The sequence below is a fragment of the Fukomys damarensis genome, unplaced genomic scaffold (genome assembly GCF_012274545.1).
Source record: "Fukomys damarensis isolate Sample0158 unplaced genomic scaffold, DMR_v1.0_HiC HiC_scaffold_37, whole genome shotgun sequence".
In the NCBI taxonomy this organism is placed as follows: Eukaryota; Metazoa; Chordata; class Mammalia; order Rodentia; family Bathyergidae; genus Fukomys; species Fukomys damarensis.
The window spans coordinates 32,257,788-32,275,674 of NW_022900949.1; the positions used below are offsets into that span (position 1 = coordinate 32,257,788).

Here is a 17,887-nt window from a genome sequence, read left to right on the forward strand (position 1 = left end):
TCTCATTTTATCCCCTTGTCCCTGCCCTCCCTTCACCCTCTCCTCCCCTCCCCATCTACAAACATTTCCATCTTTTCATTATCTCACATTTTTTTCTTTTCCTTTATTACGGGTAGGGGAAGGGTATAATGTATTTTTGATCCTCCACATAACATTTATTCTTTTTAAGGGAAAAATATATGTATAAAGAGTATATAAAAATAAGTATATAGTTTCTGCCAAATAACTACAAAAAAGATGCTGGCAATTAAATTGTCCCAGTCTATTCACGCTGTTTCAAGATTTTTGTATTGTTTGTTTTTAAAAAAGAACAGTTGCAGCTGAGCACAGTGGTGCATAGCTATGACCCCAGCAACTCTGGAAGCTGAAGTGGAGGACAGCAAGTTGAAGGTCGGCCTGGGTGGTAGAATGAGACCCTGTCTCAAAATAAAAAAGGCTGGGGTATAACTCAGCGGTGAGAGCACTTGCCTAGTGTGAGCAAGGCCCTAGGTTCCATCCCCAGTTTAAAAAAAAAAGAAATGCATTGTTTTTAAAATTATAAATATACTCAATACTTACTGCAAAAATTCTCAAATGAACATATGTATAAAATATCCAATTCCTCAGAAGCCAGCACCAATAACACTTGAGTACTTGTGCTTCACAGGCTTATTTTACGTGCAGTTATTCATACGTGTACTCTACCAGGATGTTCTTCCTTCATCACTGAGAACCCAGTGTCTGCACACAAGCACCCTGTATGCTTATTACACCTTTATAAAGTATCAAAATAATCCTCACACAATTTTCCCATAGGTTCAATCTCTGTCCATTTGTATGTCCACCTACTTACCTACTTGTAAAAGAAATACTTACTGTGTTATACACATCTTCAATCGTTTCTGCTCCCTCCGTGGATTTAGCGGATACCTTCAGCTTCCCAGGAGAACCTTTCTCCAACTGTTGAATCTAATAAGGATAAATGGTGCGACAGTGCCATCTAAGTGACGAAAAGCAAATGGGCCAAGGGCCAAAGGGCGCACGTGTGTATTGTGTGTGTGTGGTGGTGCACAGGGTGCCAGGGACTTTGGACCTGGCAGAAGGAGAGAAGAGAACTGTCACACACTATGATGTGGAGGCAGAAGTGAATGAATGGATTGGCTGGGACTGGAGGCTGAATCAAAGGAGAAATGAAGGGAGGCTTCCTAGGTGTTGCCTTAATACCTTGCATAGACTGTGTATCATTCATCGAGTTCTGAGATGGGGCAGAAAGATGAGCTGAGGAACATATCTAGTAGAAAGTACAGTTTTGAAAAAATGGAAACAAAGCTTTGTAAATAAGGAGGGAAAGAGGAGTTGAAGGGAGGGAAGGGAGGTGAAAAAGAAGAATCAAGATATATCATTACAGGTACAAATCCCCTATGAGGAATTTTATAATTATGTATATCTAAAATGTACCAATAAAATTAATTTAAGAAAAAAAAAAGAAAATAGTTTTGTCTTCGTAATATTAAATTTGTAACGTTCACAAGAGACTGAAGCAGCAGCAGTTGTTAGGAATGAGTGGGGACCAGGAGAGACGTCTGACTGGGGCTCTGGATCTGAGTGCCAGTGTCTCTCTCTGCTATGAAGCCCAGGACATCAAAGGCAGAGACGCTGGATTTCCTGACCTGCGGCTTCCAGTGGGTGGAGAGACGGAAGCAGCTGAGAGTCAGCAAGAAAGCAGGCAAAGCACGGTGAGGTTTGTTTTCATAAAGGAGAAAAGAAAAGTGGGGCACTGGTGAGAAGGGAATAGAGGAATTATTTAACATTGAGACATTCTAATGAGAAAAGGGAAAAGATGACAGCTAAGGATGGGATGTCCTTGAAAATGTCAGAAAAGGCTGAAAAGAGCAAGGACATCTCCAGTGTTGGGGGTGGGGACAAAGGAGGCCAATTCCACAGATTGGGGTGGGTATGAGACCTTTAACACTACTAGATAAAGTAGTTTATCTAATGCAATGTGGCAAGGAGGGGCAAAATGAGAAATTAAAGAGAAAGAAAGCAAAAGGAATTCCTAATTCCATTTGGTCTCACCATCACAGGTATAAATTTTCTTAAGAACTTGACACCATGCTGTTCCATGTAGGAACCCACTTTCTCGGCCATCTCTTGATCAAAGCCACGAAGAAGGACAGAGCGCACCATTACCGTGATATCTAAGCCAAAGCCCGTGAGAAACCCTGAGCATTCCAGGGCCACATAAGACGCGCCCACTACTAATGTTTTCCCAGGGCAGTACGGCAGAGAAAAAAGATCATCGCTGAAAAACAAAAATGAAAAACGGATTACCTAGGCAATGAAAATTAAATGAGTTGTCTAGGTTTCAGTGTATAATGATCTTTTATTGGCAGAACTGCAGTTTGGTACATAAACGAAGAAACACTAAAAGGCCACTGACCTTAGAAGTTCATCATGGAGTCTACTGTGGACAGAACGTGCAGAAGGACATGCACCTTTTACACAGTCAACTTAGATACGAAGAAATTGGGTAAATAAAATTGAAAACATTAGACTCCACTGATCAGCAAAATGGCAGTTTGCAGGTGTGTGAGTGTGGTGTGTGGGGAAGAGGCCCTGTATTACCATGGGCTGCTCAGGAGCTTTGCAGGTCAGTGTGGCTGACTGAGCAATAGCTTTTGGCCACCCCAGGAAAATTGCATGAAATCTCATCTTGATGCTGGGACACTTAACCTGAAGGCTAACTGTATTTACTTCTCTTTGACCGTGAGGAAATTTAGCACATTCCCAGGCCATTTACAGCAACTATCTGGAAACAGAGCATATTTTTGTACATAAATTTCACCCCTCACATTATTTACTTAACCTTACTTTCTCTGTCTTACTTGAACTTTGTTACTTCTTGCATTGTACTTTTATTTGTCATCAATTCAAATCTTCTATACAACAAGGAAGGGAGAAAATAAGTGGAAATAAACATAATGCATTGATTAAAGTTAAAACACTCTCTTTAATCTTACCTGGTAACACAGTATTCTTTATCTCCTGGGATTCCTAAATACCGTGGCCTTTCCCCTGTCGCTATGACAAATTTTGCAGCAGTGTAAAAAGTTTCCTGTCCTTTTCTATTGGTTGCCTTGAAAAAAGAAAAGCAAACTTCACTTATTCCACAAACACTAGAGAGTATCAGACGCTGTGGAAAAACAGTTTACCACACTTTCGGGGCTTCTCATTTGACACTGATCACAGGTGTGCAAAACTTATCACACAATGTAATAAGCACCACCGCAAAAAATAGAGATCTTTACCAAATGGCAAGCAAAGCCCCACAGCAGGGTGGAGGTAGCGGTCTAGAAAGCCAGTCAAGGTGGCTTCACAGAAGGCGTGGAGCTGAGAGAAGGGAGATGACTGGGGAAGAAGGAAGCTGGGGATGAGAGAGCGTTGCATACATCAGCCTACAAGGAATCAGGGTACAGGAATAAGCAGGTGGCCAGAAGTGATGGAAACCAGGGTTGTGTTGCCTGTGAAAGGAAACAGACTATAGCCAGATGTGAAGGCCTTGTCACGCCATCCTAGAAATGCAGATTATGGGGAAGTGGCGATGATTGTTGGTATTCTGCAACTATATGAATAGTTCAAAATAGATATTTACATAAATAATTCAAACACCAGCCATGTCCAAAGCTGATCGGTGGGATAGGGAGGGCTGGGCAGCCTGGAGAAGGGGTCTGCTTAGGAGGGCCCCAAAAGAGCCAAGCCAGTGCAGGCTGGGGGCGGGGAAGTACCAGCGTCCAGCTGAGCAACTGGACAGACAAGGCAGGGCGGGTGGGGCGTGACCGGCTGTTCCATGGTCTGTCCAGGAGCGTTACTGTCTGAGGAGTAAGATTAGGTCATAGTTCCACTGTGTCTCTTGGGGGGGTGTTATTTAAGCTGACCCATTGAGGCCTTAAAGGCACAGCTCCACACGGACTCCTCACCTCTTCCTCAGCTGAGCAAACAGCTGACTACAAAATTACTTAAAACCTTGTCAAGATCACCTCCCACGATATTACCAAACTATGACATACCAGAAGCGAGGACAATAGCTGTCTTTCATAACTCCAATTTAAAAAATGTTACGTTCATCAAATGACCTCACTTTCCTTATGTATTGATCTTATAATGTGTAAGCATAAACAAGTTCAGATTCTAGTTGCTTTTATCAATGCTTTTATAAACAATAGGTATTGGAGTTTTAGTAAGGCTCTCTTAAAAAAAGGATTCTACTACTAAAATTCTGAGTCATTTTGATCTTTAGTCTAAACACTGTGTTTTAAGATGGAAGTAAAATCAAGACAACTTTAAAAGTTCTTTAAAATGCAACATCTTGACATTAGCAGCCATGTGTAATCAAGTCTGTGCAGTCATGTGCTGTATGTACACACGTGTGTGCATGCTGACTCTGTGTGTGCTGTGCGTACTGTAGCTATTACCCTTGGCAACGTGGAATTGTAGTTCCAGATGAGAAAAAACATATGAAAGGCAACGACCAAGACAGCAAACTCAGACAGTACCTTTATTTTATGCTGCCCCACGAATTCTCCATAGGAATTGATGTAGGTCACCCCTTTCTCTCTCAAGGACAGCCTGTAGCCCCAATTCAGAGAGCCGATGTGGTTCTGAATTGCTTCTGTCATGGTCTCCCAGTTGTGCTTCACTGAACAGAAACAACCAGGGTGTCAGCATGGAGTGAGTATTACCTGTGGTGGCAAGTTACACACAACCACACGTGAGCCGTACTGTCCACTGATTTGAAAACCACGCAGTGGTTGGGCCCGGTGGCGCACGCCTGTAATCCCCACTCTCTGGGAGGCTGTGGAAGGAGGATTGCAAGCTTGAGCCCAACTGGGGCAACCCACTGACTGCGTGAGACCCTGTCTCAAAACAAAAGCTTTTTAGAAAGGGCTGGGGAATATGGCTTGAGTGCAAAGGCCCTCGGTTCAATCCTGAGGACCACAAAAGAAAAAAATTCCTCCAAGTCATTCTATCATTTTTGTTTCAGTCTTCCATCATACTTTTCAGCTTGTGATACTGAAGGGTAAGACATGTCTTGATTTACAGCATTTATTTTTAAATCAATGAATTTAACTCACGAATTCTATTTCTTAGTTTAATCTCTGACATCCTCTAAGCATACTGGATATAACTGTGTATAGCTTTTCAGATAGGCATGCCTGAATTCCCTATGCATCCTCTGTGCACACTGGCAAGAGGCCCTGCACCAGAGAAGGGCCACCCACCCGTCTGCCTTTAATACCAAGACTCCATGTTCTCATTAAATACATGCTCTGGCTTTTTCCCATCATGCAACAAACACATGCACTGCTAAAAAGTGTGAAGGTATTCGAGGCACTTGTCTGTCTCTCTGGGAACCCACCCCACGGGGACCCGCATACCTGTAGGACACAGCTGTCCTAGAGTCCTGGAACCTTTACGGGTATAGTTTTGTTTTCAAACTATGTATCTTAGCTATGACCACCTTAAAAAAAAGAGAGAGAGAAAGAAAAGAAAAATGATGAACTTTCTGATTTTTTTCAAAGTTCTACAACAGTTTAAAATACAAAGGAAGAGTCTATTCCTTGAAGATTTATTTGAGAAAATGGATTTGTAAAGCTATGGTGTCTTGGGAATCTAGTTGCTCTCAGACTCACTTCCTTTGATAATTTACATCATTCTAATCATTCCTATTTTCCTAGAAGATATTTCTTTTCATTGAGACATTTAAATTATCAGCACTAATTTGTACAAGCACATTGAGTGCTGTGTCTTCCCTGTCGTAACTGGTATTTCTTTTCTCATACCAGTACTTTTATATATGTGTCTGGAGTTTCTTACCTCTGGGTTCCTTCATTGGATTTACAAGGTCCACCCATTTTATTTATATTTTCAAACACCATACTCTCATTTATCTATTTAATTTTTTATATTTTGAGACAGGGTCTTACTATGTAGCTCAGGCTGGTCTTGAATTCACTATGTAGGCCAGGCTGGCCTTCAAATTGTGGCGATCCTCGTGCCTCAGCCTCCCAAGTGTTAGGACTACAGGCATGCACATGCCACTACGGCAGCTCAAACACCATCCTCTAGATTTTGTTTACCAATTCTATGTGCAGAAGGTAGGGGTAGCCTTGGCCTGTGGATTTCTGGGTTGGCTGTTCGCTTGCCTTTGCTTACATTCTGCTCATCTGGTTTTAACTGCTATTCCTTTTTTTTTTCTTTTATTGAGTTTATTGGTATATTTAAGGTATACAGTACGGTTACATTCATTATTGGGATCTTGTACCTTTACATGACAGGTCTTGGTTCTCATTTTTTACCCCTTGGTTTTTTGAGACAGGGTTTCACTATATAATTCAGACTGCCCTGGAACTCACTGCGTAGCCCAGGTTGGTCTCGAACTCACAGTGAGCCTCCTGCCTCAGCCTCCCGAGTGCTGGGATTACAGGTGTGTGCCACCACACCCGGCTATTCTTTTAATTTATATTTGCTCAGTGTATCTTCTCCCCTCTAGTCAAAACTTTCTCATATATTTAAAGTAATAAACAGGAAGTTTTAAAATCACTAGCTGAAAATTTAAAATTTTTAGATTTTCAACAATGCTCTCTTGGGATGTTAGGAATGTATGTATAAACAGTGCATGGAAGAAGTTTGCTGTTTACTGAACCTGATGATCTGACCCATTTCACTTTATCCTAATTCAGTTTTATTCTTATAAATCATACGATTGCTCTTATCTTCTGTTGCCATTGTGTTTATCTGGAATTATAATGTCATGTTGCTTCTCTTCTTATTTTGGCTTTACTAACTATTCTCTGTACATTTTTCCTTTCCTTTTAACCTTTTACTGTAGTTTCTGCATTTAACTTCTATTCTGGACATTATGTATTTTAAACCTGTTTTAACCTATATTTTTCTCTATCAAGAGTAGAAGTATCTAAAACATTCTTCTAGAGTGAGATTGCAGCATCAGTCTATTTCCTTTCTCTTACCTCCCAGATTCTTTTCACTTCTGATCATTTTCTGAGCCTATGCCTATAAACTGCTATGCTCCAAACTCCAGGGGAGGTTCGGTCGGGCCTGCCTGCCTTCCTTCCTCTTTTGTGTTTGCATGGTCCTGAGGATCAAACTCAGAGCCTTGCATATGCTAAGCAGCAGCCCCAAACTAAGTATTTCTTAGTAAGCAGCCAACACTAACTTAGAAGAATTTTATTTATAGAGAATTTTGAGAACCCTAAAATTTGGCTCCCTTGAAAAAACTATATTCCTCCCAAGTTCCCCATCTATGAATGCTTTCCAAGTCAACTCTGGGTTTCTGTGCTAAGTATTTAGAAACACTGAGTGAGCACGTAGCAGAGTTAGGAACATCAGCTGAGGCCTCTGGAGTGAGGATGGCGTGTGCACAGGTCCTGGTGTCCCTTGTGGAAGCGCAGTGCCTACGTGGTAGGAGATGTGACAACGCACAGAGCTAACAAGCCCCACAGCCCTCGGTGGACCTGGACCACAATGGTTCTGACAAGCACAAAGAAGGCCTCTGTCCGCTCTGTGGGCTTCAATGCCAGAGAAGGAGCACAGTCCGCCCTGCTCAGTCTTTCTGGCCAGGAGGACCACAGGGTTCCTGGGTTTGAATGTACTCTGAACACAACAGAACCCAGGGGGAACCTGGCTGCTTTTGTGGTGGTGACTGGGTCAATGAAGGCGTCCAGGCCTTTCTCCCAGGAGTGAGCTCTGACTTTGCTGGCCTGGTTCCTGACCATGAGAGCAGAAGCCACCCCTGTACTTGGTCTCTTCCCTGCATGTCCCCTGCCCTCCCCGGAAGCCAGAAAGACACCAGACTGTATTCTTGGACTGCCTCTTTTCTTTATAAACTATCCAGTCTCAGTATTGTCAGAGCAACAGAAAATAGATTAAGAAATGTCACTTGGGGTCAACTACTTGAAAAACAGTATAGAAACACTTTTATTTAAAATAAATAAATGAATGAATGAACGAACGAATGACTGAATGAAAAGACTCTTTAGGGAGGTTGAAGGAGGGGGATTGAAAGTTTGAGGCAACTTAGTGAGACCCTGTCTCTAACCCGAATGTGCAAAAGTGCCGAGGATGTAGCTGTGCGCTCCCTAGGCTCAATCCCCACTACTTCAAAAACAGAAAGAACGAACTCCTCAACTACCTGCTGAAGCAAAATGTCTACATCGAAGCCCGACTCCATTGAGCCCCCCTGCAGCACTGGCTCAAGCTGGGTCTCTCTTTAGACTTCTAAAGTCCTAAACCCTGCCCTGAGAAAGTGAATCCCTTTGGCTTCTATGATAACTCTCTTGACTTCCTCCTTTTCCTGACTCATTATCTAAGGTACTGAAAAGCTCACCATCTGTCTCTTTCCTATTTTTTTTTAAGTACACATTTACAGTACCTAATGATCACACTTTCTGTGGGGAATTTGTATATGTACATAACACATCTTAGTTCTTTTTTTTTGTCCCCTTCCCCTCCCATTCCTCCCCTTCTTATTTGCAAAAGCGCTATCTCCATTTTTCTCAAACCCTGCTTTCCACCAGCCGAGACTCTAAAGCTGGCTCCATGGTAGACCTGGTGAGGCCTCTGTCCTCTCTGGCCCTCCACCCTCCATCCTCCTTCCCATCCTGTGTCCCAACGTGCCAGCGGAGGATCCAAAACCTTAACTATAGCTCACACTCCTCTCCTACTTCAACTCAACAGCTCTGTTACCTCTGGGGTGAATTTTAGCCCCTTAAAGCAGTGCGGAAGGCCCTTGTGACACTTACCTTGCTGACCTCCTTTCTCCCAACTCTCCTTTCCCTTTCCTCATGCCAGCCACTCACTGACCCCCAGATGCACCGTTTTCTCACATCTGCATACTGGGGTCCTCAGAGTCCTACTTCTCTGTGGCCTTCAAACTCAAGGGTCACCTTGTCTCCACCCTCGAGGGTGCACTAGGTGCCCTTCAAGTCAATGCCAAACAGCTGAGTGAATTACACTTCACTAAACAGACTTCCTCTTCTCTTCCCGACAGGCTGTACTGCTCTGGGCAGGAGCTATGCTATCCTCACCTCTGCACCCTCAGATCCCAGCCAATAAATGCTTAGCTCTGAATTTGTTTTCTATTTTGCATTAACCAAAGAGATACTTAACCACTGATAAACACAAAATGTTATCATGGTAACAGATAAAAGCCCTTGCTACTCTGTTTTCTTCATACACGAAGGAAACCTGAAAACAGTCACTATCTTCTACATTCCTAGGGCTTGAGACCACCCCATCCTAGACCAGGCCCACAACAGCCGGGCCATCTCTGTGGTAGCCACACCTGCCTGGCACACAGTGAGCTCCTACTGAATGTCTGGCAGAGGAGTTTCAAGATCTGCCATCAACCGTGACTGACAAGTTTCCATCGAAAGAAGTCACACCTCTTCCTTGCAGATCTGTCTTCACTCACCTAGCTGACTGTACTCCCAGCCGAACTTCCTAGAGTCATGCAAGGCCTGCCCTAGGAGGGCAGCCTGATGCATCAGCTTCTTAGGGATGCAGCCCACGTTCACACAGGTACCGCCCAGGCCTGAGGAAGATGGGACAGTTTAGGGTGCTCTATATGTGCCTGTAGTGCAACTCCCACACCTCGTAGTATCACTAAAATGCAAGGGGGTGACAAGCTCAGGTGGGAGTGGGGATGATGCCCCACCCCCAAATAAGATGCAAATAATTCAGTCAGACTTTTGAATAACCAGGAGTCTGTGGAGGAGCTCCAACAATGGGCAAAAACATGAATGTGCGCACGGGTAGTGTGGGGGACACTTGTATCTGGCCCACAGTGGTATGTGGCTGGATTAGGTTTCTGAGCTATACCCAAAGGTCAGGAGCTCAGCTTCTGGTCTTGCTCTTGGCAATGCTGGCCCCTGAGGCAGCTGGGTTCCTGGGTTCCTGGCAAGCTGCCTAGTAACATCTACTCTGGATCTGAGCAACCCCAAACCGATCTGAGCAAAACCCAAACCTGCCCCCTGAAGGGCAGAAGCAGGCTTCCCTCTCTGGCTGCTGGCTCTTCTATGATGCCAGCTTCTAGTAGGATGTCTGGACAGGAAAGGGAGAAAAAGGCAACAGGGTAGCAGGAGGAGAAACATACAAGTGTACAGACATTCCAAGAATATTAAAAACCAGGGTAGATTGTTTTACCACATGAAATTCTAGGTTAAAAGTTTTTGAGTTCGCTTGGGATTTTAAAAATGATTTTGAGCTGGGTGTGGTGGCACACACCTATAATCACAGCACTTAGCAGGCTGAGGTTAGAGGATTATTCTGAGTTTGAGCCCAGCCTGGGCTACACAGTAAGTTGAAGGCCTGCCTGGACTACATAGTAAGACTCTATCTCAAAAACAACAACAAAAGATTTTGATATTTTATTCATCGGGATCTGGCAGAAAAGAGAAGCCACACTGAAGCTGAGTAACTGAAGAGACTTCATGGAGAAATTATTGCAAGGTATAGGCATAAAGGGCCAGAACAGTCCCCAAACCGGTGTCAGCAGGGACCACTGGCAGCCCCAGGTGACTGAGTGCCATGACCCAGAGGAGCCTCTGACACAAGTGGCCCTTCAGAGGAGCAGGAAGTGACTGGACAGGGCGGAAGGCAGGAGAATAAGGACCCAACTCCACTTTCCCCTCTCTCTAATACTCACACTGGCTGAGCCCACCGGAAATTGGAAGGCAGCGAGGCTGCCACCTGATCCATCTTCTGGGACAGAGACAGAAGGAGAATGCACATGAAGCATGCACAGAAAACACCCAGCACTAAACCCATGTTCTGTTTTACTGGACAGCAGCGAAGACAGCAAGCAGACCAAGCTGGCCCACTGTACACAGCAGTCCGGGCTGTGCCCTCACCATGTTCCTCACTCTCCACACCATGCTGGCCCAGACCCTGACTCCACTCATGCAGGCAGTCCTTAGACTCCCTGGTCAAACTGAAGTGAAATACATGGCAAACCTAGGGGACCAGGACCCATACACATGCAAGGTCCCGAGTTTGTTTTGTTTTTTTAGTTTGTTTTTTTTTTGGTTTTTTGAGACAGGGTCTCACTATGTAGTTGAGACTGAACTGGAACTCACTATGTAGCCCATGCTGGTCTCGAACTCACAGCGATCCTCCTGCTTCAGCCTCCCAAGTGCTGGGATTAGATTACAGGCATGCACCACCACGCCCAGCTAAGATCAAGTTTGATCCCCAGTACCAAAAGAAAACAAAAACAAAAAACAAAAACATGGCACAAGAGGTAGAACGTTAGGGTCCTGGAATTTTTTTTTTCTTTTTGTAAAATTTTCCTTAGTTACTTTTATCTTTTCAATGTCACCACTTGTTAACTCTAAACTTCGATTCAGTCTCCTCATCTACAGAACAGGCTACTTGGCCACTTGAGTTTGCTGTGGGCATTAAATGAAATTATACCAGCAAACGATGCAGGTAAAAAGCAGAGAAGAGGGAAGCAAAGCAGCTCACCCCAGGTTGTGCCCCGCGGTGATGGGACCACGAAGTCTAGCACCATGACTTTCTTCCCCAAGTTGGCAGCTTCCTGCAAGAAAGCAACTGCATAAACACATCCTGTCATTTTCTTGCTCCCGATTTTTCTCTCCCTTGAGCGAAAACATCCTGTGTTTGTGAAATAACATGATCTTTTCCCCGATTTAAACCAGCTTAGATTGTGAAGCTAAAATACAATCTTTTCAAAAGGCATCTCCGAGTTTCACCCCGTGCCCACACCTTTGCACAGGAGAGGCCGCCAGAACCGCCCCCGATGACAATGAGGTCATAGTCGTAGGCCAAGTACTCCTGGAGGAGCTTCTGCAACAAGCCACTCTGATGCGCCCGCAGGTTACAAAAGGACAGAGGACACGTGACTTATAGCTTTAAAACTGTTTCTCTCCACTCAGTGTTCAATCAGCATGCATTTCTTTTATTTAAAAAACCCTACAATTGATAAATCGTCTAAGTTGGAATCATTAATTTATCTGGATGCGGCTCCAACAGGGTCCACCAGTTAGACCTTTTTCTGAAGTACACAGACTTTGGCCTGCTTTGACCTGTTACGTGGAAGTGAGGTGTATGTCAAATGACCCACAGGGTCCGGGCTTTGCCCCTGTTTGATACAAGATCATTTTTTTTACATCAAAATATCACTCAGATACTGCCAAATAACCAAGCCTCATTTAAGATCTTTGTTTCTCTGTGCTAGTCTTCATCTGGAAAACAATTCTTAGGCATTATCAGCAATTTTCCCCCTGATTTCTATTCAATAGATCTAAATTTTATAGCTGTGCTGGTGACTTCCTACACAACACAAACTTTTTGTTTCTCTTTCACCAATGGCTATAATGCTGGCAGTCGATGATGGTCGGTGGTTCCCATGGTCCTCCTGGGGATACGAAGCAGCTTAGTCAAGGTAGAAGTTTGATATTTTTATATGTGCATGCAGAGCTAGGAATCAGCTATTTTTGTTTTTCTTGTTCACTGTCCTCTCTCCCTCCCTCCCTCTCTGGTAGTGCTGGGGATCAAACCTAGGGTCTTGTGCATGTTAGCCAAGCATTCTACCACTGAGTTTGATAAGTGATTCAGCAACAGTGTTCTTTATGCAAAATCAGTTGCTCAGCCCCCTTACCTTGGCTTTAGAAAATGAGAGCATGCTCCGATCAGCCCTTCCTGTGAAGTAGAGCAGATGCCCTGTAGCAACGAGGGCCCACCAGGTGCTAAGTGACCACCAAAAGAACTGCTGTCTGAGATAGCTCTCAGGACATCCTAAAAAGGACTCCACTGGGCCTCCTTGCTGTTAGGACCCCTTAGGGAAATCCATCGCTAACCAAGGAAAAACCTTTCAGCCTTGAAATACCTTTGCCACCTCTTATCTCCAGATCTCTGACATCATTTTCCAGGTGGGGACTGGCTGCTTCAGAAAGTGTTCAGGGGCCATAATTACAGCACTTACCATTTGCACACTAGGCAGGAGTCTCCAGGACTCATAAAGCAGGCCATTACTGCATAACACGGTTAATCATAGATGAACATTCCACAAAGACAGTCTTTTTTCCCAACCAAAGTATAAGTCTTAATTAAAATAAGTATTTACTCAATCACTCGTTATTAAAATTCGCATACACATAAAGGATCCAAAAGAACAGAATTTTAATAAAAGTAAATAACCAATTATCAAGTAAGCACTCTATTTAATAAACATCAATTTTTTCTGTCACTCCTCACAGAATGATTCCTGTTTGTGAACCAAAATATTAAAAGCCAGACATCCCCGGGTAGTAGTTTTGACTGGAATTTGGTGACCCTGGACACAGTGTTGGTGTTGCTCTCATATTTCTGAGGGACAGCCTTCCTCTCTTTCCCTGCTTGAGGGAGGAGAGCTGGCCTGTCTGTGGGGTGACCTGCCCACCTGGCCTGGCTTCTCACCTGAACACTCTCCTTCTTAGCTTCTGAGCTTCCAAAGTTCAGCTGGTAGGAAAGCTCATTCTCTTGAAATAATCAAGATTATGTGACAACAATCCTATACACATGTGCGTTTTACAACCTCTAAAAGGCAAATCAACAGACTCCTAAAAATCATCTTCTCCTCTTTCCAATATTTTTTGAAACAAAACATGAACAGACAGCATTGAAGAATGTATACTGTGATTACCTGGAAAGCTTGGTCACATCCACCCACGTGTACTTTATTTACAAAAATATTGGGCACGGTTTTCTGGTTAGTGATCTCTATTAGCATCTCCTGAATGCCGGCCCCATCATCTAAAGAATAAAAAAATTGTATAAAGACACTGTAAGTGGTTCCCAACATGAGTGAATTAAAGCGAGTACAGAAACACCCAAATGCTCACAGGTGCACAAGCCACAGAGGCCAGTGTGCTTTACAACTACACAGTGATGACTCAAATGTAAAAACACCAGTGCCTCCAGAGGAAGCCTTAAAAAATAGAGACCAATCTATTGATTCCTTTTAAAATAAACCTTTCCAAATGAGCTTTTGATATATAACTCAATGACTATGCCTTCTGTATAAAGTAAATACTGTATCAATATAAAATTGCAACAGCAAGAACTCAGAAAATACTTCCTACCATTCCATTTGAGAAATTTTTTATGCACATAATCCAAACTTTAGCCTCTATCTCTGGAAATAAAACTGGGTCATGACTAGTTAAGCTGTCTTGTTTGAGACCCTTGCGAAGGTCTCAAAGGTTTGGGAGTACTCAAGAGTATTTCACTCCCCCAGGTGACCCGGATGAAGCAAGTCAGTGCTGGGCAGGCAGGTGGCAATTTTTTCCCCACCACCCCTGCGGAGCCTCCTGAGTGTAGCATTCAGTGAATACCACAGGCATGGAAGCCAAGGAGTCAAAAGTACAAAGCTGCAAACTGAATGTGCTCCCCTGAGAATAACAGAGTCAGGAAATAGGAGCAGATTCCTTTCATTTATTACAGCTCAATCTATTTTGCTAGAAAGATGGCAGAGACATCTGAAACATTTCAAATACTTCCAAGTTAGCAGCTTATATATCTTCCTCCCACTCCCTTACCTCAAATAGGAAAAACATATAAATAAGGAAATCTCCACCAAATTATTTGTCATATAAAGGTTCATTTTCTGCACAGTGAAACACAGACAAAATGGCTCATCTAACACAAAGAGACAAGAATAAATTGGACTGAACAAAGTAAATGGAGAAAAGTCAATCTTGTTGTCATTTATCACACAGAACATGATATGCTGTGTACTTACCGATCTGATCAAGTTCCAAGATATTATAGTTGACTCCCAAAGAAGAAAAGAGCTCTTTCACCTGTAACAAAAAGGTACCTGTTTCACTTTTGAAAAGGATTCAACAGATGTGAATACAGGCACAGTTGTGACATATAGCCCAAGCTTCCCTCAGACTACTGGGGGCTCCCCTTCACATGAGTGGGGCCAACAGACAAGCTCCCCCAAACAATGGCTCACCACAACAGCAGGTCACCAGCAACCCAACCCTCACCCCAGCTCAGAGTCACGCAGGCTACATTTCTAGTGAAGGTGGTCAGCAAAAGAGGGGTGCCTTTCTTCCATCCAACCCTCCAGGAGGAGGTTGAAGGTTCTACCCCAGTGCACTAAGGGCAAAACAGTGGGGCCCTGGTCACTTTCATATCAGGCCACCTGCAAGGTGAAGCTGCAGGCTGGGAAAGGTAAGCCAAGAAAAAAGTGTCCATCCCTCTCTAGAGCCCTGATCATAAAGCAAGAGGGTCACTCTAAGCAGGTCACTGTCCCCACCCGTGCTCTGTAACAAGGGCTCCGAGGTTTTGCTATAGGAGAGGCAGATCATAAGAACAGGTCCAAAACTCTTCCCAAAGGAAAAGACTTTATCTGAAACAGACTAGGGGAAAGTTCAAGCCTAAAAAATATTGTCAGAAACAATGGACAGGCACAAGCCTATAATCCCAGCATCTGGGAGGCTAAGGCAGAAGGATCTCAGTGAATTCCAGGTCGGCCTAAGATATATAGTGAGTTCCAGGCCAGACTGGGCTATATAATGAGCTCAAGGCCAGCCTGAGGTACACAGTGAGTACTTGTCTCAAAAAACAAAGAAAGGAAGGAAGGAAGGAAGGAAGGAAGGAAGGAAGGAAGGAAGGAAGGAAGGAAGGAAACAATGCAGATTTTTGTGGTAAGAAATGAAGATGAAGCTGATAGCTCCGTTAGAGACAAGAAGATAAATTAGCCTGCCAGTCAATTTAGCAGAGAGAATGAGGGAAAGGGATGGGCCAAGGCTAAGAATGGTCCTCAAAGGGTCACAGTGAACTTCAAAGCTTCCTTCAAAAATTATCCCTGCCTAGATTTAATCAGATCAAACTACAGAACACTGAACACCCAAGGCACTGTCAAGAACAAGAGTAACCAGACTGCAACTTGAGAAGCCTGAAGCATGCATGGGATGCCAGCAGGGACAGACAGCAGAACACAGCCAAGGCGTCCTGCTAAACCTGTAACCAGGGCTGCACCTGCTGTAGGGGAAGTGGAAGCTCACTATCACACAGCAGAAGGGCTCTGCAGAAAGTGAGACAGTGAGTGGCAACCAAATCAGAGAGAAAAATCACCTGGAGCCGCACTCACCACCTCCACCAGTTTCAGGGGGATTAAGGAACTCAAGGGTGGAAGCACGCTATAAAACTCCTAGCAGCTAAATCAGGAGAATATCTTCATGACCATAAGGAGAAAATAGGTTTCCTAAGTGGGACACAAAAAGCACAAGCTGGCTTATAAAAAAGTGATAGGTTTGGTGACATGAAGTTGCAAATTTCAATGAACCAGAAGATCTCGAAAAGAGAACAAAAAGAATAGTCAAATCTGGGAGATTTCCCAAACTATGCAACTGAAGGATTCGTATCCAAAATAGATAAAGAACACCTACAAATCCGCACAACAAAATGGATCTCAATGGGCGGGGGGACCTGGATGTTTCAAAGAAGAGGATAATTCAAGTGGTCCATAAACACGTGAAGTTCGTCAGGTAAATGCAAAATTCAAGCCACAAGGAAATACCATAACTGCCAGGATGGCAAAAGTCAAAAATATCAACAGGCAGCAGGGACACAGAGTAAGAGGAACTGTTATACACTGGTGTGAGGGCAAACTAGGCAAACCCACTTGGAGAAAGGTGTGGGCGTCACCTTGGCAATGATGATTTCATGCATCTTTCCTGGCCCAGCAGTACAGCTTCAAGATGTCTATCCTAGAATAAGTCTTGCATAGGTACACTGTAAGATATGCCAATAACAGGTACGCAGCCATACTGTTTTCATGAAAACACACACACACACACACACACACACACACACACACTAGAAACAACAAAATGATAAACTGTGGGACTCACCCTAGGGAACAGCACAGCAATAAAAATTAATGAGCCACAGCTACAGGTACTAACAGGCATGACTCTCTGGTCTAACATAATCCTTGAGGGGGAAAAAAAAACTACAAAAGATTCTATCTACAGAAAGTCCCAACATAGAGAAAAAGAGAACAAAAATTAACTATGTGTGTGTGTGTGTGTGTGTGTGTGTGAATGTGTTTGTTGAAACGAAATAAGAATAAGGAATTTTGGCCAGAAGTTAATCCTGTGGGGGCAGGAGATATCCCAGGAGACTTCCAAGTGATTAACATCATCTTATTATTCTTTACAGTAAATACTCTTGAACACGTTTTAAGAATATATATAGGCATGTGTAATCGATGTCAGCATTGAGTTTCTAAATGACAGCCTATAATTTCATGAGCTTGACCCCAGAGTTGGGCTAATATTCTCTTCCATGTCTCATTTTTCAATTTTCTGATAATGTGTATTCAAAGTCTCTCTATCACAGGTGGATTAGAATGGAAAGGTTCATTTCTAAGTGCTTTTTTAATTTTCTCGGTGGGGGATGGAACCCAAAGCCTCTCGCGTGCCCAGAGGGCTCTACTCCTACGCTTTGCCTCTCACCCGGGCCCTGACAATACACGTTTGCTCCTGAAATGACGCCCCATTACCTATCTGGCCCGGAAGGCAACAGAGCCTGGATGACCCGACTTCGGGTCCCCTCCCCGCCTTCTCGCACCCTCATGTTAGGGTGCGAAGGCACCAAGGCTGCTGGGGCTGGGCCCGGCCGGGTCACCCGCAAGAGACCCCATCTGGCCCTGGGCGACTCGGAAGGAGGTCGCGGCCTCGCCCTACTCTGTCGCCCTCCGGGCACGAGGCCCCTACCCGCGTGCTGTGGGGACAGTAGCTCTTGCTGAAAATCATCACACGGCTGTCCTCGATGAGGCCGAGCAGGCGGCGCCGCAGCTCCTCGCGCGTTTCGG

At 44.1% G+C, this 17,887-nt stretch overlaps 1 protein-coding gene across 1 annotated transcript in view; it reads right to left on the bottom strand.

The window, feature by feature from the left end:
* The window catches only part of Txnrd3 (thioredoxin reductase 3), a gene marked incomplete at its 5' end in the record, with an annotated part of 45,511 nt that extends 27,626 nt beyond the window's left edge, over positions 1 to 17,885 (bottom strand). Inside the window, 10 exons of the mRNA XM_010636352.1 lie at positions 856 to 948; positions 2,056 to 2,281; positions 3,000 to 3,115; positions 4,533 to 4,675; positions 9,470 to 9,589; positions 11,521 to 11,593; positions 11,782 to 11,886; positions 13,700 to 13,809; positions 14,798 to 14,858; positions 17,790 to 17,885. Of these exons, the coding sequence (XP_010634654.1) occupies positions 856 to 948; positions 2,056 to 2,281; positions 3,000 to 3,115; positions 4,533 to 4,675; positions 9,470 to 9,589; positions 11,521 to 11,593; positions 11,782 to 11,886; positions 13,700 to 13,809; positions 14,798 to 14,858; positions 17,790 to 17,885 (1,143 nt within the window). The remainder of the gene's footprint in view (positions 1 to 855; positions 949 to 2,055; positions 2,282 to 2,999; positions 3,116 to 4,532; positions 4,676 to 9,469; positions 9,590 to 11,520; positions 11,594 to 11,781; positions 11,887 to 13,699; positions 13,810 to 14,797; positions 14,859 to 17,789) is intronic.
* Between the last annotated feature and the right edge of the window lie 2 nt (positions 17,886 to 17,887).